Genomic DNA, 23,187 nt, shown 5'->3' on the forward strand with positions numbered 1-23,187 from the left:
TCTAGAAAAACAAAAACAATCAGGTGAACTGAATCTTGCATTTTGATCAAAGTAATGGATCCACCATTTTAGTACGTTGGACCTTCATCACACACTTGTTTGTCAAGGGGGAGGGGCTATCGACCAAATTATGAAGGTTTCAGTTTGAGCTGCTTTTTTCTATAGTAACTTAAATAGTATTTGATTGTTTATTTTGGTATGAAAACAAAAAATTGCAAAACCTGTGGAAATATCAGAGCCAGGTTTCGATCCTGGGACCTGTGGGTTATGGGCCCACCACGCTTCCGCTGCGCCACTCTGATTTGTTGAAAGACTCTTAAACTTAAACATATTTAAAAGCAAAATATATCGTCTTCTCCAATTGCTAATGCTTCTTCTCTCTCAGACATATTCCGAAATCCCCAACCGGAAGAGAAGAAATCCAAAGATCCAAACAAAAAAGAAAAAACAGTGAAAGATGCGAAGAAGACCAGGAATCGGAGGGTTACAGAAGGCCGCAGCTGCTAGGGTTTTTTACTTCTTAAATCCAATTTGATATGCCTCTTTCGAATCTTAGTTGATTGAATTTTGCAGCTTCTAACTCTTATCCATCAAAAAAATTCAGGATCAGTACCGGTTACTAGGAGAAAATGTGGCCAAGTTACGCACTGATATGATGAAAGAACAGCTTGCCACTTTCAAGTCTCAGCTTGAAGAGTTCGCTCGCAAACACAAGGTCGTGATTTTTGTTGAAAATTTATGTATTTTTTTCTTTCTTTCTTGGGTTTGCTGTTATAGAACTTGTAGTTGTAGGTAACTAATATGATCTGTCTCAGATATGGAAAACTTTGGTTTATATTACTGAAAAGAATCATAATTTGTCTTTGATTGCAGAATGACATCCGTAAAAATCCAGCCTTCAGGGCTCAATTCCATGAAATGTGTGCTAAAATTGGTGTGGATCCTCTAGCTTCAAACAAGGGTTTCTGGGCTGAGCTACTGGGAATTGGTGATTTCTACTATGAACTTGGTGTGTTTTCTGACATATTCTTGTCTTGTGTGTCTGAGAAGAAGATGCTTAGGAAATAGAAAGCTCTTGTGTATGAATATGACATATATATATATATATAGTTTTTTCTTTTTCTTTCTTTCTTGGTATTGGACATACTCTCTGTGATATTAGAAAAGAAGATGCAACAATTTTCTGAAAAGTTTGTAAATTCATTTAACAGGAGTTCAGATTATTGAAGTTTGTATGCTTACAAGGTCACACAATGGAGGTTTGATCAGCTTGCAAGAGCTCTGCAATCATCTTCGTCAAAGAAGGAAGAAAGACCGTGAAGCTGTGACTGAAGATGATTGTCTTCGGGCTATTAGCAAGTTAAAGGTATATGAGTTGTTTTTTTTACTCTTGTTTCAGATTTTGGATTAACAAGAAAATTTGAACTGTTCTTGCTGGTATCTTGTTTTTTTTTTCCCTCAGGTATTGGGTAGCGGATTTGAGGTTATTACAATTGGCAAGAAAAAGCTGGTCCGTTCAGTTCCCACAGAGCTGAACAAAGACCATAACCAGATCTTGGAATTGGCTCAGGTTATATAATCATATAATACATTCTTCGACAAAAGAAAACAACTTTCACATGTTTTAAATTGTATCTTAGAAGTTCTAACTGATCTGACTAGAGCATCTCTTGTTCCTTTCCGCACAGGGCCAAGGCTTTGTGACTGTGGAAGAGGTACAAAGACGCCTCTCATGGACATCTGGTCGGGTTACAGATGCTCTCGAAACTTTGTTAGAAGTATGCATTTTTCTATCATTTCAACAATTGGATTTATATGCTTCAATACCGCTATTGTAATAGTAGATGCAATGCAACCAATGCGAGTTCTGAAAACTTTACAATTTTATTTTCATTTCTAGGAGGGCCTCGCAATGATCGACAATGGCCATAAAGACGGAAAGTGTCGATACTGGTTCCCCTGTGTTTCTTCTATTTATTCATCCATTGGATCTGAAACTTAACCTGGTACATGCTCTTTTTTGTATGTTTTGTATGAAATACAGTCACTTTGTTACATATAAATTACGAACAAATATTTTCAGTATATTCTATAGATTCTCTTGTACATGTATCAAGAAGTTTTGTTTCATGGACCAATAAAAATGATTTATGCTTGGTTGTTGGAGATCTCGGTTTCTTCTGTCCAGTCAGAGTGTGGCTCACTCCATGACCTTGGTCTCACCCCGAGCTGGAAATACAACACCATCTCCAAAGCCTCAAAGACCTTACTTTCATCCAAAACATTGTTCCATGCCCCACTCACTATGCAATAATTGTTGTTATACGGTGCTCGGTGATGTTCCGCGTGCTGTCTCCGTGAAACAAGCAGTCCCATGTCTTGCAACACTACCACGAGAGGTGGAAGCTTGCTCTTGGTTCCATGTGCCCAAGCATGGAATTGCTGGCTAAACATTATGCAAAATGCAAATGTGCAAACAAAGCCATGAACCACAGGGTCGTTAAATGCGAGGTCTAGTGGGAGAACTGTGAAGGTTATGACTCGAGCCAGAGCGTGTAGATTGTTTGCAAATTGCCTTCTGGTTATTGTCCATGGCCACTTGTGGTGACCCTGAAACGCTTCGATTTGGGTTCCTACAACAGGGGTTGACTCATCACCGTAGTTATCGATAGCCCAGTGGTAGACACCAGAGCCTAGATCGGCTAAAATGTAGCCCGCATAACCGGCTAAAGCTGGTTCGAGCCAGAGATGAGAACTAAACCCTCCAGTGACAGATTTAGCTAAAGAGACAAACAAGGTGGTGCAGCCCGCTGCAACCCATAACCGGTGTGTCCATGTCGACTTCAGAGTTACGTCGTTGGACAGAGGAGGATTCGCGAGGCGTTGCTCAACCACAAGCTTTGGCTGAGGCTTGTTCGATAACAGACTTGCTTCGTTGGACAGAGGAGGCTTCACAATGTGTCTCTCTACCACAAGCTTCTCATGATTAGGCTGAGGCTTGGTGGTAGTAGTAACAGAGCAGGTGACACGTACACGGAGAAGCGAGGGACGGCGGCTTCTTGGTATGTTGGTGATAGGTCTTAGAGGGTACTTGGCTTGAAGTGATACATCCATTGAGAGAGATTACAGGTGAGAGAGGTAAGTTATAAAACCAAAGACAGAGGATGAGATTACAGGTGGGAGGGAGCAAAAAGTTATAATCAATGATACAGCCATAAAATTTCTAGTTGTCTCGAAACTATAACCAATGATAGAGAGGAAGAGATTACGTTGACGAAATGATAAAATGAGGTAGAGATTAGCCTGTATTATGTTGTGGTGTACGTTAGGGCTGCGTGGGACTATTGTGATCGCTTAGCTAGCGAGCGCATTACCCACCTAATACGAATATACTCTTTTTAGTTTCGAAATTTGGATTCTTATTAGTATCAAAAATTTACAATTTACACCCAGCATTTTCAAAATGTACTATTCAGTCCTCATTTCGGTTCTTGTTTTTATTATAAAATCAGTTATTCTGGTTTAGATTGGTATATTCGGATTTTGCTTTTGTCTTATTCAAAGTCTTTATACGTTAAGAACCAAAAAAAAAAAAAAATCAAGGACGATCGAAAAAAAACCAAGACTTTGCGAATGCGTACACGGAAAGGAGAGAGAGTAACCGACTCAAGGCGTTAACAATGGCGGTTGCTTCATCGTCTCTGTTCATCTTCTTCGCCACGACGTTACTTCTGCTTCTCACTGTTCCATCCGTGAAATTACCATTTCATCCTCGGGACCTGCTTCCGATTTTGCCCAGGCAAGTCTCCTGGCCGGTTCTCAATTCTCTACACACAGCCGTCGATCTCCTCCCTACTTTTATCGGCTCTGCCTCTCTTGAAAACGACGCCGTCGTAGAGTGGAAAGGTGCTTGCTTTTATGAGAACAAGGCTTGGTTGGAGCTCAATAACAAGTCCGGTTCTGAATTCGGCGGTGGTACACTTCACATTAAGGTCACTATATGATGAACTTGTTTCTCTCTTAGTGTGTGCTCTATGATACGTTATTTAGGCTTCTGAGCTCTTAAATTTTCGGAGAACATTTCAAATTACAGGCTTAGTGGTGATTTCTTGCAAGCTTCATCCCATATCACTTGTTTACTCAGTTCCCTTGTTTTGTTTCTACCTTTTCGAATGATGATTAATCCTGTCTATATTGATTCTGTTATGACGTGTTTTTGTGCAGGTCGATAAGGCACATAGTTGGACGTGCATGGATATTTATGTCTTTGTGACTCCGTATCGTGTGACATGGGATTGGTACTTTGTTTCGAGGGAGCACACCATGGAGTTCAAGGAGTGGGAGGGGAAAGCCGAGTATGAATATGTAAGCTGCTCTTTTCTCTTTCTATATCTTTTTGGTGTTTGCTGTTTTTATAATTGATATTCTAATGGCTTTTGTTTTGCCTTTCGGGCTCTGATTTAATCAGGTTAAGCAGAAAGGAGTTTCAATATTCCTCATGGAAGCAGGGATGGTGGGAACTCTCCGAGCGTTGTGGGATGTCTTCCCTCTCTTTACCAATACCGGTTGGGGGGAGAATTCTAATATCGCGTTTCTTAAGAACCATATGGGTGCTACTTTCCACCCTCGTCCTAAACCTTGGGTCACAAACATTACTACCGATGAAATTCACTCTGGAGACTTACTAGCTATTTCCAAAATCCGTGGACGGTGGGGTGGTTTTGAGACCCTTGAAAAGTGGGTAAGTGGAGCTTATGCTGGCCACACTGCTGTCTGTTTGAGGGATTCTGAAGGGAAACTCTGGGTTGGTGAATCCGGGAATGAAAATGAAAAGGTAAAACTTAAATTGTTGGATGAGTTAGTTTTAACTTTATACTGTATGTTGGTTCTTTTGAAAAATGATATAGCCACTGAGTACTAGTTCTTCTTATGGGTATCATCATTAGATGATCATCACCGCTAAGAACAAACTAAACTGATTTGGTTGAACATCATCGCAATGGTTGATGAGTAATGAGTAAAATTTAAATAGTTGCTCTGCCCTTGATGTGACATGTTGATATTTTTTTTACCAGTGAATTGTTACCAAGCCAGTCTTGGGGAAACACATTCTTTTAATGGAACTGCATTGTTCTTCCTATATTTTATGCATATCCTGAATTTTTTCCTGTCTTCTCCTTCGAACCTTGGGATCATAGGGAGAAGATGTAATAGCGATATTGCCATGGGAAGAGTGGTGGGAGTTTGAACAAACCAAGGATGACTCAAATCCCCACATCGCATTGCTACCGTTGCATCCTGATTATCGAGCCAAGTTTAATGTTACAGCTGCTTGGGAATATGCTCGTAGCATGGATGGTAAACCATATGGCTATCACAACTTGATCTTTAGCTGGATCGATACCATCAGCGGAAACTACCCACCTCCTCTGGATGCTCATCTTGTAGGTTTCATTTCTCAGTATTCTGGCATTGTTAAAAACATGCGGTTCATTTAGTCTCTTTCTTGTTCTCTCTTCAATGAGCTTCTATCAATTAGTTTATCGATGAGTTTGTGATTGTTTCTTCTGTATCTTTTTTCCTTTTCTTTTACGTGTTTCCAGGTTGCTTCTGTCATGACAGTTTGGAGCAAAATTCAGCCTGATTATGCTGCTAACATGTGGAACGAAGCTCTTAACAAGCGACTCGGAACAGAGGTACTAGCATTTTCACTTATTCATAATGCTTTATCAGACTTTTTATTTTTCTCTTTGACTTAAAATAAATAGAAGCTTTTGTAGTAGCATTGGCTTTTGGCATATGATGGTACCATATGTTTTTCTTCTCCTTTTCTCCAGTAAATGGTCATTGATCTCTTTTCTTTAGTTCTTTCTCTGAGATGTGCTACAATGGCAGGGTCTTGATCTTCCTGATGTGCTGGTGGAAGTGGAGAAGCGTGGATCTTCTTTTGACGAGTTGCTGGCAGTTCCGGAACAAGATGATTGGATATATAGTGATGGGAAATCAACTTCTTGTATCGCTTTCATCCTCGAAATGTACAAAGAAGCTGGCCTTTTCGATCCAATCTCTAGTTCTATTCAAGTCACGGAATTCACGGTGAGAACTAACCTATACGCACTCTAGAATATACACACACTCACACAACACACTGAACAGTGCATTTACGTTTTACAGATCAAAGATGCTTACATGCTCAAGTTTTTCGAGAACAACGCAAGTCGTTTTCCGAAATGGTGCAATGACAATGACGATGTGAAGCTTCCATACTGTCAAATACTTGGGAAATATAGAATGGAACTTCCCGGTTACAACACAATGGAGCCATACCCGCATATGAACGAGCATTGCCCGTCTCTGCCTCCAAAATACCACAGACCAAAGAACTGCTAGAGCCGAATAATCAACTGTATTGTCTGTTTGTTAGGAATGACTTCGTGTTGTTATTATTATGCACGAGTTAAATTAGAAAATTTCACTTTAAATTGAAAAAAAACCATTGGGAAGATTCTGTATATCATTGTATATAAAAGTCACACACATTAATATCCATGGTCTCTTCTGTGGAGAAATTTACTGAAGTGGCAGTGGTTGCAGCAAGATACGCTGGCTCCATAATATTTCTCATAGATACAACAAAACTGAACATTGTTGTGAATGAATCAATAACAACTTTTGTCATTGATATAACAAAACTGATTGAATTGGATAAAACAATCCTACAAAGTCAATGACTAGGTCTCGACTAAACTTCTCTCCCATTCTAATACATGGGAGATGTCAAAATCTTTACGAAGCAACACCTGTTGAGATTCCCCTGGCGTTTCTCCAAGCATATCAGAGAATATCAGCAAAAGGTGTTGGCACGCATGAAGTTCATCAATATTTTCCAGATCTGTGGCTTGTTCTGATGAAAGATCCCACCACGCTTGAAAATATGACCTGTGGAGAAGGATTCAGGTCAAAATTTATAGTGATAAACAATGCCAAGCTTTGGAATGATGAACAATAGGAGAATCATTTACCATCTCCAGCCCGGATTAGCCTCAAGAGGACTACTAATTTTAGAACACAAAGATTTGATGAGCTTGTAATCGTCATTGGGATCTGAAAAGAAGAAAGAAAGAAAAAATTAAGATTCAGATTATAGGTGTTGATTGGCGGATGTAGATGCAGCTTAACACCTAAGAAAAAGCCTGAATAATCCTATCTCAAAACCCTAAGCTACTCTTGTAAAGAGTTCAATTCTCAATCAAAGCCAAGTAATCTGGAGAACAAGAGTTGTGTAAGTCGGTGAAAAGAAGCATACCTTCCGTCCCGAGGTCATTGTGAAGAAGCATGAGAGAAAGTGCAAATACAACAGAAGGAAGAAGAACCCCGTAGTTTGTACACAGAAGATGCTTTTGGAGATACACGATTACTTCCCCTATTATGTGCTCTGAATTTTTCATGCTGTCTTCGAGATTCCTTTTCTTGAAGTATTCTAACGAATTCAACAAAGTTTCTGACTTGGTTTTACTTAAGACTGTCGGGTCCGAATGATTAGATTTCGAATAAAGCTTCCCAAGAATCACTGAAGCCAACAGCCAGCGTAGAAACTTTGCTACCATAGTCTCCTCTTGTGGTTCTTCTGTGAGTTTTTTAGAATCTTGATGAGTCTCACTAGGTTTAGATACCCTTTTATGGTCACTCTTTAAGGCTGTGGAGGTCGCCCACAAAAGAAACCTTCTCAACTTGTCCACGTCCTGAAAAGATATCAAAAGAAAAATTAAGCTCTTCAAAACAAAATTGGAGGGCTGCTTAATAGTGAGAGCGAGAGCGAGGGAGAGAGAGAGAGAAATAGCTACCATGTCAATTATGTCAACTGGCGGGCTGCTCATTAGTATAGTAATGAGCCCATGCTCTGAACTAGCTTCGACTTGAGGAGAACCAGAATTAGCAACACCCTCAAAGAGTTGGAATATTCCCTCGATTGTGATGGTGAAATGTGGCTGGTACATTTTTCGTTTCTGTGAAATCTTCAGAGTAGCTGATAGTATCTGCAAAATTAAATCAACTGAAGTACCATTTTCTTGTACTGATACCAGTCCACCACCTAAAAGTCTGTATAAACGCGATGAGATTTCCATTAGCCCTTCAAGGCCACATCGTTGCAACCACTCTGTAACGTTTCTGGAGGCGAGAACATCAGTTATGACCTGATACGACAATATCACAAAGTAAGTCAATTAATGAACACACTGTTTTACATAAGGACTCTTGATTACAAACAAACAACAACAACCATGGTTGACCATTGAGAAATTTTATTCAATTTTGCATTCATCATCATAATCTAAAGAGTTACGTTTGTTAAAAAGTAAAGAAAATTTGTATTCTTAAACAGGGTGCATGCAGCAGCGTCCATGACTAATTCGTAGCATTACTGGATAATATTGTACATACCTCCAAGATAACTACCAAGCGCAAATCTTCGTCTCCAGTGGGATTTGTAGTAAACGTTGAGATAAATGCTGAACACCATGAAAACAGACCACAGTTTTCAACTAGATGCCGGGCCATCTTATGGAATTTGACCGACTTCCTCACAACCTGAAGATTGAAAGAAAGATGGTTTATGTCGTGTTGGATTAAGATCTCAAAGCTTTAGAAAAGATACCCCATAGTACACAAGACCAAATAAATATATTCTGAGCATTAACCTTATATTGATACTAAAGAAGAACTGCGTATAGGTGCAACATAAACACTATATACTATATGACTAAGAAAATAAATTATATCACCTGAAGGATTAGTCCTTTAGTTTCATCATCAGTAAGAGGTGATGAAGAAAAACTCATCACTGTCTCGAGGATGGAGTTTCGAATGTAAATTTGAGCATCTTCATCTGATTTCAAGCCTGCACACACTAGACGTAGTTCCCAAAATCTCTGTGATCTAAAGTTAACAGTGCTGCTCCAGAAAAAATCGTGAAACAAAGGTATTCCCTAACAAAGAGAAAAATCAAAAACAGTTTATATGCTGGCAAAGTATAAAGGATAAAGCCAAGAGTTTACAGTTTTCAGAGAATAAGTACCCTCAGCTTCAGTGTAGATGAGCTCTTCAAAAGTTTATTTATGGGAACATAATGTTCGTGAGAAGGATCCAACAATATCAGAGATGCTTCAGCAGCAAAAATAGCAGAAACAGTTGGGATTCTTTGCCATGGTTCCTCAACTCCATTTTGTACATACATCAGCAGAAGCCTAAGCCCTGTTACATGCTTGTTTTTCCTACAACTCTACATTAAAAAAATCATAGTTAAACAAAGCAATTTTCACCATGCATACAGATCAGCTTAAGACAACAATTACCTCAAGGGCATCCAGATATATTTCAAGAGTTTCATAGCCCAATTTTCTCATCCCAAGATCTGCTGAAGACATGCTCACAAATGCAACTGCAAGCAAGCCTAAGCTGGCGAATTCTACAGGTTCAATGTATCCAATAGACAATGTGTCTATCGAGAAGCGCAAGATGAAAACCGGATCATAGCGTTCAATGTCCTCCATACCAGGTGAACATTTCTGCACAGGGACGAAGGAATTATTCTATTGTTGTTTAAAAATGCAAGTACAAGAACTTCTAACTGAAATTCAAAATTAAAGATGGTACCTCATTTATTGGATAATCATATAGGTGTAAATTATCCGATACCTCTGTAGTTCGTTGATAAGGAAAAAACAAAACAGTTCGAGCACATATTTTGGGATCAACACAAAGATTCTCTTTGAAAAGACTCTGGCGGACATCTTCCAATAATTCAGCTTCACCAACATCAGATGCGTCCTGAGATAAACGCAGTGCCTCTCTTATTTTCAAGGCAGCTTTACCCCACAAACAATCTGTTTCAGAAACATTCAGCGTGTGTTCGACATCAACCAACTTGATATCATGCATCAGCTTGTAGATCTCCAAGTCGATTTCGCTCAGAGTTGCACCATAAGAACACAAAAGAAGAAAGTGCAGTTCTTTGAGATTGATGCCTGAATCTTTTCCACATTTGGAGAGCAGCACTCTGAGAAGTTTGACAATTTCTAACTGCCTCGCATAGTAAGGTGCTTCAAAACGAGAACTTTTAACTCCCAACAGAATTCGGACTTGAGATGATAAGATGTTTAAGGATGCTGGAAACAGGCCTGAATAATTCACCAGTGTGTGAGGGTGACATGGAGAGAGAACTGATAGTTGGTGTAAACTGAGAGTGACATATTAAGAGTTGGATGTATGGTGCATATGAGTACTTCCCTCTAGACAATAAGGAGAAAATTTCTCTCAGTATCTTCAGTGTCTTCGAGTCCTCAAATCTATACAGAAGAGTTGATTTCATCAGTCTCTCCAGGAAGGGAAGGGAATCCAATTGAACAACCTCCTCACACATGTTTATTAAAAACTGTAGAATACTTCTGAAAATGAAGTTTTCAAGGCTTCGGCACAAGGACCAACATTTGTCTTGTTTTCCTTCAGAATTCCCTTTAAAAGACCCATCAGATTTCTTGACAACACATTGCCAACAATTAACCAAAGCATCTAGTACCCACTTTGATAAAACCGCTCTATTGGATCCAAATTTAGGAGAACTTTCCTTCAGGCAAGTACCTGCTTCACGTTTAAGATGACACATACTGCTATCCTCAGGAAACAAACAAATCCTTGACAGTGTTACTTTTGCAACCACACGGATAGCAACATTAAACATTTGGTCTACCGACTGAACGTCCACTTCCTTCATCTCGTAGTCCAACATCTCCTTCCTAGCACTAGTGTGAGGAAAGATGGAATTAAATACCTTAAAGAGATCATCTTCTTTAGTTGGACTTTCAGTCAAGGAAAAGTGATACTGAAACATAAGTACTGCCTTCCCAAGAAGACTCGCATTAAACATAGTGTCAATATCGTCAGTCGTTGACAGAAGAATGTCGTCATACTTCTCTTCAAAGATGCACCTAGACAAAAACCTCGGCCATTGAGGAAAACCATTTATTAGTATATTTGAATAAACTGAAGTTATATCCAAACATCTATTACACGGCTTCTCGAGTTTTTCAGAAACTGTTGTCAGATACGATAGCACAGCAGGCAGGAGCATGATAAACTGATCATCTGTAAGAGCAGTGTCCTCCTGCTTCTTACTTAGCATGCTATAGAAAAAGCGTCCAAAAACTAAACGATGCAAGGGACTGGACTCCACAAGATAGAACAAAATCTTGGCTCTGGTTATGCTTGCCCGTTTAATGCAGTGGATAATCAAGTCTTCAGGGGTTCTCCCAACAATCAGCGAAATCACCAAGACCAACCGGTGAACACTACAATTTTGATAATATTTCCCCCTGAAAATGCCACCACAAACCTTAAGCAAACATATATCTGCTGCCAAATCCAAACCAAAAGAGGTAGAAAACTTGCATGCCATGCTATATACTTTCTCAATGAGGTTACTATCATAATTATTTTCTTCTAATTCCCACAACAAATCATATACCCCTCTCTTAGCAGTCGGCTGGTGTGAATATAATACAAGCATTTCGAAAGCTCCGCCAGCAATACCCAATCCCAAACTGAGAATCTTACTTGAATCTGGGCTTGCTGATTCCTTCTCATCAATTTTACTCAGCATGGAATGAGCAACATATAAAAGTTTGAAAGGTGATATGAATCTCAACAAAGCATGAATCACTTGTGATAGTTGGAGAAGCGAAGCGTAACTTTGAGAACCAACAGAAAGCTCAAACTTGACCCTGAATTCCAAGAGAAGCCTTTCGACCAAGTCCTTAAAAGCTATAATTGACTTATTTTTCCTGAAGTCCCATTTCCACACATTGTGTTTCTCATCAAACAAAAACTCACAGGTAGAAACCAATAGATCAAGAATGTGTTGATCTATTTCACTGAAAACTAGCCTCCCTGTTGTCAGCGATATTTCTGAAAAAATCTCAACATTCTGCGTTCCAGGTGAAGTGCAACAATCCAAGGGGCTCTCTAACAGTGCGATCACAACTGGGTGGCCAAGAACTGTCTGGGCCACTTGATGCTTCTGCTTCGTGACTGAAGCGAGCAACTTATTTGAAGAGGGTCCAGAAACAAGCTCCGTTTCTGATATTTGAGAGAACAAGTTCTTCATAAGACGTACGCAGATCTCAGAGAGTTGGCGGAGTACTGGAGCCGGTTGAACCTTGTAAGATGATCGTATTTGAAAGAGCCAGAACAGTATTACTTGGATATTTGAGTCAATACTACCACTTGTAGGCTGCGAAACTTTAAGCAGCAGTAGCTCTGATATTCTTGGAAACTCTGGTAAGCAAGATATATCCATGCTCATAATGGCAGTAAGTAATACAGGAAAAGGAGCCTGCTCTAAGAACACAGAGAAGGCAGAAGATCCAATATCACGAATGCCCATCTTACTTCTGATTTCTTCAGTTATGGATGAGTGACCAGAAAAACCAATCTCACTATCTACTGTTTCTTCACAAAGATTCCTTGACCCAGTAAATTCTGAACCTCGCGCAAATAAGTCAAGTGATAGCTTTGAAAGGTTTCCAAGGAAATTTTCCTCTAAAAAGAGGATGGACTGTAAAATTGAGAATGAAATTCCGTAGAAGGCCCAAGAAACAGTCATCACAGTAGTAAAATTTTGCAAGATCGATTCAGGTGTTGCACACATCAATGCAGAAGAAAACGCTTGAACTATTCCTGTAACTTCATCCGGAGACATGCTTCTCATCAGTTCTTTGATCTCATCAAGAGTCTCTGAAAAAGAACTGTCAGATGGTAGACCCGTCGTCCTTCTGGAATGCAAGATGATAGGTTTTTTGTCTGACAAGGATTGTGAGAAAAGAAGCAAAATTCTCAATGGCCTCCATTCACATAAAAAATCCTTAGATTCATCAACCACCTCAGACAAAATTGACTGGATCAAACATGAGAGTAATCTGGAATCTACCTACAATATTGAATTTTATAGAAAAGATATTGGTATTTTAAGCGGTGTAAACTAGAATATAAAAGATACTGGTATTTCATGGTGAAAGTTATATATACACCTGCGTTTGTAAGAGAATTTTACCTGAGTTTGTAAAAGATATTTCAGTGTGCTGCAGACGTACAGAGATATTGCTGACTTCTCTGGTAACGTTTTAGCTTCAGAATTTAGTAGCTTCACATACTTCTGCAGTAGACAAACAATTAGGGGGCTAAAACCAATTGATACACCTGCAACCAACACAGAGAAGATACACACCAGTGAATAAATACTTCTAGGCTTATCACAAATCCACAGGACACGTAACTAGGATAAATCTTGCATGAGATTTATTGAATTGTGTTTGATAACCAACATTTTTTATCAACTCACAAAATTAATTGCAGAGAAATTAGATAATCATCTTCAACAAATTTTGGCAGTCATTACCTAAAATGGTTACATAGAAACGGTATGTAAACAAACACAGGAGCAACATATTATACATTGCAGACACTAAAACCAGAGCAAAACGAGTAAGCAAGTGAAATCTATACAAAACCATTGATTTCAGGGGCACAATTACCTATACCTTCTAAATGGGACAAGTAACTTCTGACGATGTCCCATTGCTTGAATAAATTATTTCCAACAGCCATAACTGCATCACATAAAAAGGAGATGACAATTGATGGCATGCTCTGTACAGCCTCCTTAACCTCAGGAGGAAGTTTAATCTTTTCAAAACTTGGTAGAAACAAGAACCATGCACCAATTTCACTTGGATTTTTTTCGAATGCACCGGTGCTGCTCATAGCTGCCACTGCTAAACTGTATGCTAGATCCTTCACTTCGTTGTGTGGTGCAAAAAGTAACAAATTCATGAACACATGCAAATGCTTGTACATAAAAGGTGGAAGTCTTGTAGGATCTCTGTCACTTTGGGACTTTGGCGTCCAACTGATGTATTCATTTAGCACAGACAACAAGCTCTCTGCAATTCGGCTGGCAAATTTAAAGAATTGCTTACAAATTTCATGAAGACATCAAACGCTCCTTCAAGCACATTATGAACAGCGCACTGCAAAAATGAAAAACATGTAGCTTAAAACTAGAACTCATCAAGTACATATGAGGAACGTCTAAGCACCAATGACACATAGATATCTTTTAATTAACAAGCTATATTAAAGTGACAAGAAACGAGACATTTAACCAGAATTCAGTAAGCAAAGCATGACCGTTTCAGTTCTCTACTTGTCAACTGGACAAACCACTACACTCAAAATTCAAACTTCAACCAGTATTTGACACGGAAATTTATAGGATAGTGCAAAACAATAAGACAACCTGTCACTAGTGAAATATCATTAAGTTGAGTACATCAAATTTTGAAAAGGTTCTGCTTTTTCATTTATCAACAACACAAACAAAAATAATAATGTGAAATATCAGCGTACCACATAAATCTTGAGGGCATCCAGAAGCTTTAAGTGAAACCACTTCTCTGCTTCTCCAACAGAATCAATAGGCTTAAAACAAAGTTCTGAAGCCCAAATTTCTGAAACAATCCCAAGATATTCTCTTTCAGCATCTTCCTGATTTGTCATATGAGCATCCACATTATCGTCTGCCAAACTATCTTTATCAGAACCAATACCAACAACGACAATATCACCAGCCTCTTCATCCGAAACATCCTTCTCAGATTGCTTAAAGCGTTTTTGTCTGCTTAATCCACGATCCAACTTTGTTTTTCTCTTCGAAGACGGCTTTTCAGTTTTACTGGAACCGTCCAGAGGCTTCAGTAGAGTCCATAACACCTGGAATTCTGGATAGAAGCTTCTCACCTCACCCATGACATTCTGCTCGAGAGAAACCTGAATTTGCTCAACAGAGCATCTATGAGATGAACAAAGGTTCCAAGAGGCAACAAAAGAATCTAACAGCCTCAGCGTCTCCAACATAAATCTCAAGGTCACATGTCTAACAAGAAAATCAGAATGGAGCATCCCTTTGGTGATCAGTGACCGGCTAAATGGTCGTGGGCATAGGCATTTCATGATAGTCTGAACATCTGAACCACCAGGAGATGTAGCACGTTGATCTGCACTGAGAAAGTCAAAAGAACATGAAGTTCTTACTGACGATACCAATTCTGCTGCCAAGGAAATAGAAGAAAACCTGCAATGACTTCAGTTACAATGCGAAAAGAATGACAAAACAGCAAAAATGTGACGGTACACGCAGAAAAATAAAGATAGATACACTTTCGCGCTCTGAAGAAGACTAACCAGGATGGTGATGCAAAATCTTCCATATTGTATGGAAACTCGTCAAAGAAAGCTGAAGCTAAAGACGGTCTACCCCTAACTATGGCTAAAAGCAAATCTTTGTGATAACCAATTTCTACTGCTCTCAACTTTTTCATGAGCATTAGTAGTCTGTCTGAATTGCCTCCCAACTTTCTCTTTGCATCTGGCATCAATCCATTAGAAGGGTCTGTGCAAACTTTAACAAGAACATCATGTGCCAACTCACTCGCAATCCGATCATCCTCTCTTGCTGAAATGCTGGCTAGCTGCTCTAGCGTCACATTTCCAAAAAGAACACTCCTTAGACTAGGAAGAATCAATGATTCTTCAACAAGAATCTTATCCTTCAACGTAGACAAGACATAAGCCACAGTGTCTTCGTCGTCTTTACCAAGGCCTCGCAGGACGTTAAAATACATTTCCTTGTTCTGTAAAACTTTCCATAACAATCCAGGGTTCCCAACTTCAAAGAATGATATGGCAAAGCCAACACAGGCCTTCCTGGTTGAGTGTTTACTGACCTTTTCAGCCCCTCGCGTTTTATACTCAGGCTAGTTTTGCGAAACCCTTAAAATCAAATTTCTTATTTATATCTGATGCCATGCCTGAACCACGCCTAACAATCGAAGCCAACAATGAAAGCGCAGCATTCTGTTGTTTTCCCTCTTTGCTTTTCAATTCTTTGCAAATGTCATCCATTTTCTCATCAATAAGTAACCTACCAAACTGGTCAATAGCTCTTCCAATATCAGTTGATCTACCTTTTCCCTCTGGATGACTCAAAATCGTCTGGATAAGCGAGAATATATAAGAAAGTCCTTGCTTTCCATGTCGAAGCTTCCATGCCTCTAGTAGCTCAGCAAAGTTTGGTGAGCTCTGGTAATAAAGACGCAACAAATCGCCGCCAGTTTCTCCCTTTAGTAACTTGATAAATTCTTTGGCAGCATCAGAACATAGCTTAATCTCATGTAAGCAAATCTTATGCAATAATTCTCTAAGTTTAGCATCATGGGAAGGCCTGAAAGCCATCACTGGGAATTTTTCCATCTCAACATCTCTATTCCCTCCCTCCTCCACCATTCCTGAAAAATATCAAACAAATTATTCAATCAAACTACTTCTCCACTAGCCCACACTATCCAAGATATACCCAAAGACAAAAACTTTAAAGCGCAATTCAAGCTCGTATCGTACCTTGATCTTCCATCTCTGATATGAATTCCACCATTAAAACAGTTCGCGGGGTTTTAGGGTTTAACGAGAGAGAAAAACCGTTTCGGCGACGTCTTCTTCACCGAGCTGAGAGTTCGATATTAGGCATCTCAATCTTAAACCGATCCTGACCGGTCCGAACCGTTTTTTGGTAACCCTAGATTTATAATGGGCCAAAAGCCCAAAACTTTTTTATTGGGCCACTGTGTGGACAACTTTGTTCGAGTATATAAAAAAGGAGACAGAGACAGCTACTATTCTTCTTCTCTCTTTTGCCCTTTGGTTCTCTCTCGAGCTCAACCCTTAAAATTGCATCTGCGACATTCTAGGTTATCGTCGTCATGATGCAGCAGCCACCTACAGCTTCTAACGGTGCTGCCGCAGGTTCAGGGCAGAATCCTTCCGACCAGCAAGCTTACCACCACCAGCAGCAGCAGCAGCAGTCGTGGATGATGCAGCAGCACCAGCAAGGTCAGCCGCCGGCAGGATGGAATCCTCAGTCGGCTCCGTCTCCGGGTCAACCACAACAGCAGCAGTATGGTGGTGGTGGTGGATCTCAGAATCCAGGATCAGCTGGTGAGATCCGGTCGTTGTGGATCGGTGACTTGCAGCCTTGGATGGATGAGAACTATCTCATGACCGTCTTCAATGTTACTGGCGAGGTAATTTGAAAATCTTCTTCGTAATGTATTTTAAAAAATATTGATAGTTTCATCCTTTTGAAGATTTTAGTTTTCTTGCTCTCTGAGTGTTTTGTTTCTTTTGTGTGGCTCTGTAGGCTCAATCAGCTAAAGTGATTCGCAATAAGCAGAGCGGGTATTCAGAAGGTTATGGATTTATTGAGTTTGCGAGCCACGCTACAGCTGAGAGGGTTTTGCAGACTTACAATGGTGCTCCAATGCCCAACAGTGAACAGCAGACCTTTAGGTTGAACTGGGCTCAGCTCGGAGCTGGAGAGAGACGCCAGGCTGAAGGTCCGGAGCACACGGTTTTTGTTGGAGACTTGGCACCTGATGTTACCGACTTGATGCTTACCGAGACGTTTAAGGCTGTATATTCCTCTGTCAAGGGGGCAAAAGTTGTGACTGATAGGACTACTGGACGGTCCAAGGGATATGGATTTGTTAGGTTCGGTGATGAAAGTGAGCAGATTCGCGCCATGACTGAAATGAATGGTCAATACTGCTCATCCAGGCCTATGCGTACTGGTCCAGCTGCCAACAAGAAGCCTCTTACGATGCAACCAGGTATGTTTTTTTATACTAAGGAACCAGATCTCTGATGACTTATGAATATGCTGAGTGGTGATATGACTCACTTTGTCTTTAACTGTCTAGGTTAGTTTATTTTCTTTTCTTTGGGGTATTATTCCTTTACCGCTATCTTTCTGATTGGTGAATAGTGTTCTGTTAGTTGGTGCTCAATGTGTCTGCCCTTATCCTTCAGCTTCATGCCTTTCAGCACTTCAAAGAATTTAATATCGCAAAACATCCTAAAACTTATAAGAAAAAACTCATGTTGTCTTTAAGCAGGAGAACAAGAGGCTCTCTTTGGGGGGCCTGGAACTGACTTCAGCTGAAAATGATTCCACCTTATTGCGTGGCCTCATTTAGGTCAGTTAGTTATGTTTTCAGAAGAAGTTAATTACAAAGCTTTTTTATCAGCTACAGTCGCAAATTATTTTCCAGTTCCTTTACTTATCAAGCATAAGTCTTTCCCTTTTAATTTAAGCCTTAACTTTAAGTTAATTCTTTTCATATTTACCACCGTTCATTACTTTTCGCTTTTTTCCAAGTGTGATTCCTAAAAGAGTGTTTTGTGATCTTCTACATACCTCTCAATTCATCTTTTTCAGTAATTAGTGCTGCAACTTCCTTCTTTCAGTTACTTTTTTCCTCTAATTTATAACTCTTCTTTAGTGTTACACTGTTACAATTCTTCTTTCGGCAAATTGGTTACGATGCTAAACTGTCAGACCTTGGAGGGATTTTAGGTTAATTGTGCTCTCTTAGAGAATTGTGGTCCCATTCTGACATTTTCTAGTTTCTCAAAGTTGGATCATGTTTCCCCTAGTACATATTTAATAATTTTGTGTATCAGTTATCAACTAACTTGAATCCCTTCCCCTTAATCTTCAAACTGTAACATATATTTGCCAGTTGCTGTTTGCATGTATCATCTGCTCTTTATTTGGACAAAATTTGCAACTGCCATTCTCGTTTGTGTGTGTGTGCGTTAGTGTCTGTTTCCTTGCACCGTCAACTGAATGTAGTATATATATTGATGTTTTAGTTTTCTGCTTACATTCTTTTGACTGTTTTTTTTTTTTCTGAAGGTTCATATCAAAACAACCAAGGAAATCCAGGAGAAAGCGACCCAACTAACACCACAGTGCGTACTTTGTTTTGGTTTCCTTGGGCCTTTTCTATGTTGGGTGAATTGTTGAATTAATGTCATGTTTGCTATTCCAGATTTTTGTTGGAGCTTTGGATCAAAGTGTAACAGAAGATCTTTTGAAGTCAGTTTTTGGTCAATTTGGTGAACTAGTTCATGTGAAAATACCGGCAGGAAAGCGTTGTGGATTTGTTCAATTCGCCAATAGGTAGACTAGTGTGACTTTGGAGACAAACTTCATCTTATGTTGAGAATGTTACTTAATTCACAACTTTACTCTGTCTTTGTGCTTCAGGGCATGTGCTGAGCAAGCACTATCTATGTTGAACGGAACACAACTTGGTGGACAAAGTGTTCGTCTTTCGTGGGGTCACAGCCCTTCCAACAAACAGGTTTGTATCCATTGAACAATGCACCAAGCTAACGAACTATGCTCTCTACTTTGTGATCTGATGACTTGACCCATAATTTCACAGACTCAAACTAATCAAGGCCAGTATGGTGGTGGTGGTGGTGGTGGTGGTGGTGGATACTATGGGTATCCTCCTCAGGGATATGAAGCATACGGATATGCACCACCTCCTCAGGACCCTAACGCCTACTATGGTGGGTACGCTGGTGGTGGCTATGGAAACTACCAGCAACCTGGTGGCTACCAGCAGCAACAGCAGGTAGTTTCTTTGGTTTTTACCTGAAAATCTTAAAAATTTTAGGCAATGTATCCGTAAGACTGTAAGTTAGTTGCGAGCTTACTGATTATTGTTCCCTCTGTTTGTTTTTTGCAGTGAAGCATGATTTAGTAAGTCGTGATCGAGCTGAAGTTCTCCAGAAAGCTGACACCGTTTGAAAATGGTGAATTTGAGTTATTGAAGTGGATGTGTATTAGCTCTTCTTGTCCCCAGATTCTCTCTTTCAACTCTTTTTTTTTTCTTATGAATTATTTTGCTTTCGCGTGACAATTGTTGAGTGTTCTTCCAAGTCTTAAACCCACAAGTGTTAACAAAAGGCTTAAACCCACAAGTGTTTCTTGTGTCATTTGTCTAATTTGACCATTATGTTTCTTCCTACTGTTGATGTACTATTTCTTCCTGCAACGCCTCTGAATTATTTAACGTTCTACATCTTAAATTAGTCAGCAAAACGTTCAATAAATTTGAGTTCTTAGTTTCAAGCTGAGCTACGGTGACGAAAGATAAAAGATAGCCTTGACATGTTCGTTTTGGCACAAGTAACTGTATTAAACGAGAGTCCACAATTGATGCTGTTTCTTATTCAGAATATGAAGAATCAATAGTGTTTCAAAAAAGAAGAGTCGATAGTTAATAGTTGATGCAAATGCTGGTAACGTGACCTTTCATTCAAAGCTGGCAAACTTCAAAGAGAATGGTTACAAAAGCAAACTGGTTTTCTCATATCTGTTAAACTAGAAAATGGTTACAAGAGCAAGAGAACGGATGAGTAAGCTTTTCTGACATTGATTGATTCATATGTAAACGAATCAACCATTTTACTATACTTTTCTTAGAGCTGCATTTTTTTTGACAATCCATGTGACAAAGAGCTAATGGATCTGTCTCATAGGGGGTCTCGCTTCCATCAAATGTGACAAAGAGCGTAACTATACTCCCCTCCTCATCACCATCATCATCAAGCTTTGTCTTTTTTTTCTTTTTCTTTTTTCTTCATCTAATTGTGTTTCCAGTTGTGATGAGAGAAATATACAAAAAAAGAAATGAAAAAAAGCCCTAAAAAAAGCCGAAAAATCTAGCTTTGACCACCTCTTTTCATGGTTGAGTCCCAACTCTAATTCTCTCACTCTCTCTGATTCATTTCTTTTTAAAGTATATATCTTTATTTAAAATTAATGTTGTTTTACTCTGGATAAGAAAACAAAATTCATTACATAATCCTAATATAACATTTGATAAGAACAACTTAAAATTTTTAAACAAAATTTGATAAAAAATTAGAAAATTTTTGAGTACATACCTTAAACTTAATAGGAAATTTGGAATCTATACTAAATTTTTGAAATATTTGAAATATACCTTATGTATTGCACTAAATGACTATTTTGTCCTCAATTATAAATTATTAAAAATAAATACAATTTAATTAAGTTAATTCATAAAAAAAAATTCAAAAAGTTGTGTAAACTAAATATTTGGAATTTTGCTAAATTAATTTTGAAAATGATGAATTGAATTATTATATATAATATTAATCAGTAACTAAAATATTTAATTCAGATAAAATAAATAAAATCTACCCTTAATTAATAATTAATTAAATGTTAAAAATAAACACAAAATCATTAAATTAATTTATGTTAGATTAAATTAATTTATGGATAATATTAATCAATAACGAAAATTAAATTCAGATAATAGAAATAAAAATAATCGTGGTTCCCGATCCAATAATTTGTTACTCAATTGTGATTAAAAATCTGGTATTATTTTTAGTAATTTAATTTTAAAAATGTATTATATAAAAATTAATTAGAATTATTCTTTTACAATTTATGTTTAGCAAATCCCTATATTAGTAAAAGAAAAGTACAACTTCTACCACTACCAAAAATACCATCGGATTTAGACTAGAAAACATTGTCATTAAGGGTAGATTAGTACTTAAACATGTCTTGGGTCGGGTTTAATTTTTTAAATTACCTGAAAGTTATCAATCGGATAGTTTGTAGTCATTAGCCAATTACGACAATAGAATCCTAAACAGAATCATAAATGTGAACAAGTGAAGATGTGAAAAATATTCCAATAAAAAAATACTAAAATGTTAACAATAAAAATTAAATCAAATCTTCATTAACTGCTAGAACAAACTTAACAAAAATATTTCATAAATATCGGATATTGATTTAGCAAATATTGATAGGTCCTAGATTTTGGAAACTAATAATCTTCTGAGTGAATATAATAGTATATTCGAATTTATACTAACTATAATTCTTGCAAACTTTTTAAATATATTCTTTAATTAGCATAATTAATAATTAATAGAAATGATACAAATCTCATTATATCATAAATATATTCCATTATTTAGTTTGCGTCAATCCCAAAAGCACAATTGGAATCATATTCTTTATATATCCGATCTTAATTTCCAAATTATCTTATTTTAACAGATTTTCTAAACTAATTCCTTCAATACCTTCATTAGCATTCAATATTTTATTAATCCTATATCCAATTATAATTAAATTATGAAGCTTTGCTTGCTCACAAAGTTGTTCTTATACTATATATAGGGATATATGATACTGTATATCTCTATTCATTGCCAAGAGTAAAGCATCTTCTCACTTCTAAATACGATACAATTCTTTAGACAAAAATGGCTATCACTTTTTACTTAACTCCGAAAATTAACATTTTACAAAATCTTTGTCATTCTACTTTCTCTAACATCTCTTTGCTTCTCACTATACTTTCTGAAATCAGACGAAGAATTCTCGAGTCAGTCATAGAAGTCTCTATGTTATGTTCTATCATTGTAAAATTTTGCACTTGCTTATGTTCTTTCGTTTGTTAAAATTATCATAAGACTATTACATTTGGCCTAACTAAATGTTTTTCCAAAATATATATCCTCTATGTTAAACTACTAACTGTTTCCTTTTATTAAATTTTATATGCTTATAAAGTATTTGAACAAAAGAATTTTAAGTTCTTATCAAATATAATCTTTTCAATTGTTTCAGGATAAAAACACATAAAAATGGGTTAACAAAAGGATGAATGATTTACTCTTTTTATCGAAATCATAGTTTATCCAGGTTAGTAATTCGTTTATTTTAAACAAGTTTTAAGTTATATATCATATTCATATGTAATATATATATTATATTCAGATGTGTAAAGATGAAATTATCCTTACCATGTTTAAAAGGTAAATTGTTCTTATTTTACAGGATTGGACTCATTTGAGCAACTGAAACTATACAAAATTTTATTCTTATAATGGTCAAATTGTTAAGTATCTTATACAATCTATGCTATTATTTATTTACAGCAGGTTCAAGAAAAATTTATTGTTGATGCAACTACATTTTCTTCCAAGCAAGAAGCAATGGAGCAAAGGAATTCTGGATGATGAGAACTAAGGGGAATGGCCACACACAAAAAAAAGAACTAAGTAATTAGATTTTTTAAATGTGAAAATATTATCTTGAAGAAAACTATACTTAACTATACTATTTATATATTTTATTGAGCCAAATTCTATGTATTTTTATTACTTAAA

The 23,187-nt window shown here is 37.7% G+C and overlaps 4 protein-coding genes and 2 non-coding genes across 8 annotated transcripts; 3 read left to right on the forward strand and 3 right to left on the reverse strand.

Moving 5' to 3' along the window:
• Window positions 1-230: 230 nt before the first annotated feature.
• TRNAM-CAU (transfer RNA methionine (anticodon CAU)) lies at window positions 231-302 on the reverse strand. The gene has a single exon. It is a non-coding gene; the product is annotated as a tRNA-Met (tRNA).
• Window positions 303-358: 56 nt separating this feature from the next.
• On the forward strand, window positions 359-2,166 carry LOC104722224 (vacuolar protein sorting-associated protein 22 homolog 1). Its single transcript, XM_010440363.3, has 7 exons — window positions 359-508; window positions 605-715; window positions 874-1,009; window positions 1,212-1,366; window positions 1,463-1,570; window positions 1,689-1,778; window positions 1,901-2,166. The coding sequence occupies exons 1-7, from the start codon at window positions 458-460 to the stop codon at window positions 2,000-2,002; spliced, it is 753 nt and encodes a 250-aa protein (XP_010438665.1). The 5' UTR covers window positions 359-457; the 3' UTR covers window positions 2,003-2,166.
• On the reverse strand, window positions 1,965-3,114 carry LOC104722223 (fatty acid desaturase 4, chloroplastic). The gene has a single exon (XM_010440362.3). The coding sequence runs from the start codon at window positions 3,112-3,114 to the stop codon at window positions 2,149-2,151; it is 966 nt and encodes a 321-aa protein (XP_010438664.2). The 3' UTR covers window positions 1,965-2,148.
• A 132-nt stretch (window positions 3,115-3,246) lies between these two features.
• LOC104722227 (uncharacterized) lies at window positions 3,247-6,547 on the forward strand. The gene is made up of 7 exons (XM_010440367.3): window positions 3,247-3,992; window positions 4,225-4,365; window positions 4,469-4,834; window positions 5,199-5,444; window positions 5,604-5,696; window positions 5,896-6,096; window positions 6,175-6,547. The coding sequence occupies exons 1-7, from the start codon at window positions 3,681-3,683 to the stop codon at window positions 6,388-6,390; spliced, it is 1,575 nt and encodes a 524-aa protein (XP_010438669.2). The 5' UTR covers window positions 3,247-3,680; the 3' UTR covers window positions 6,391-6,547.
• Window positions 6,548-6,585: 38 nt separating this feature from the next.
• Window positions 6,586-16,648, reverse strand: LOC104722226 (uncharacterized). Its single transcript, XR_015572072.1, has 14 exons — window positions 16,510-16,648; window positions 15,295-16,397; window positions 14,461-15,184; window positions 13,593-14,081; window positions 13,106-13,251; window positions 9,655-12,982; window positions 9,354-9,566; window positions 9,077-9,280; window positions 8,784-8,987; window positions 8,443-8,589; window positions 7,845-8,195; window positions 7,307-7,742; window positions 7,023-7,104; window positions 6,586-6,939 (listed from the first exon to the last, which is right to left on the reverse strand). It is a non-coding gene; the product is annotated as an uncharacterized LOC104722226 (transcript).
• On the forward strand, window positions 16,103-19,988 carry LOC104722230 (polyadenylate-binding protein RBP45C). 3 transcript variants are annotated; one of them, XR_015572071.1, is made up of 8 exons: window positions 16,780-17,189; window positions 17,306-17,774; window positions 18,060-18,140; window positions 18,863-18,918; window positions 18,999-19,129; window positions 19,217-19,313; window positions 19,398-19,592; window positions 19,707-19,988. XR_015572071.1 is itself a non-coding variant. In XM_010440370.3 (7 exons), exons 1-7 carry the CDS (start codon window positions 16,869-16,871, stop codon window positions 19,707-19,709), a joined length of 1,272 nt encoding a protein of 423 aa, XP_010438672.1. In that variant the 5' UTR covers window positions 16,103-16,868; the 3' UTR covers window positions 19,710-19,988. The 3 variants fall into 3 exon arrangements, 2 of the variants coding, with proteins under 2 accessions (XP_010438672.1, XP_087330629.1); XM_010440370.3 differs by lacking the exon at window positions 18,060-18,140 and having other exon boundaries at window positions 16,103-17,189; XM_087474503.1 differs by lacking the exons at window positions 18,060-18,140; window positions 19,217-19,313; window positions 19,398-19,592; window positions 19,707-19,988 and having other exon boundaries at window positions 16,782-17,189; window positions 18,999-19,133.
• Window positions 19,989-23,187: the final 3,199 nt, after the last annotated feature.

Source organism: Camelina sativa, chromosome 11 (assembly GCF_030686135.1).
Source record: "Camelina sativa cultivar CO46 ecotype springtype chromosome 11, ASM3068613v1".
Lineage (NCBI taxonomy): Eukaryota > Viridiplantae > Streptophyta > Magnoliopsida > Brassicales > Brassicaceae > Camelina > Camelina sativa.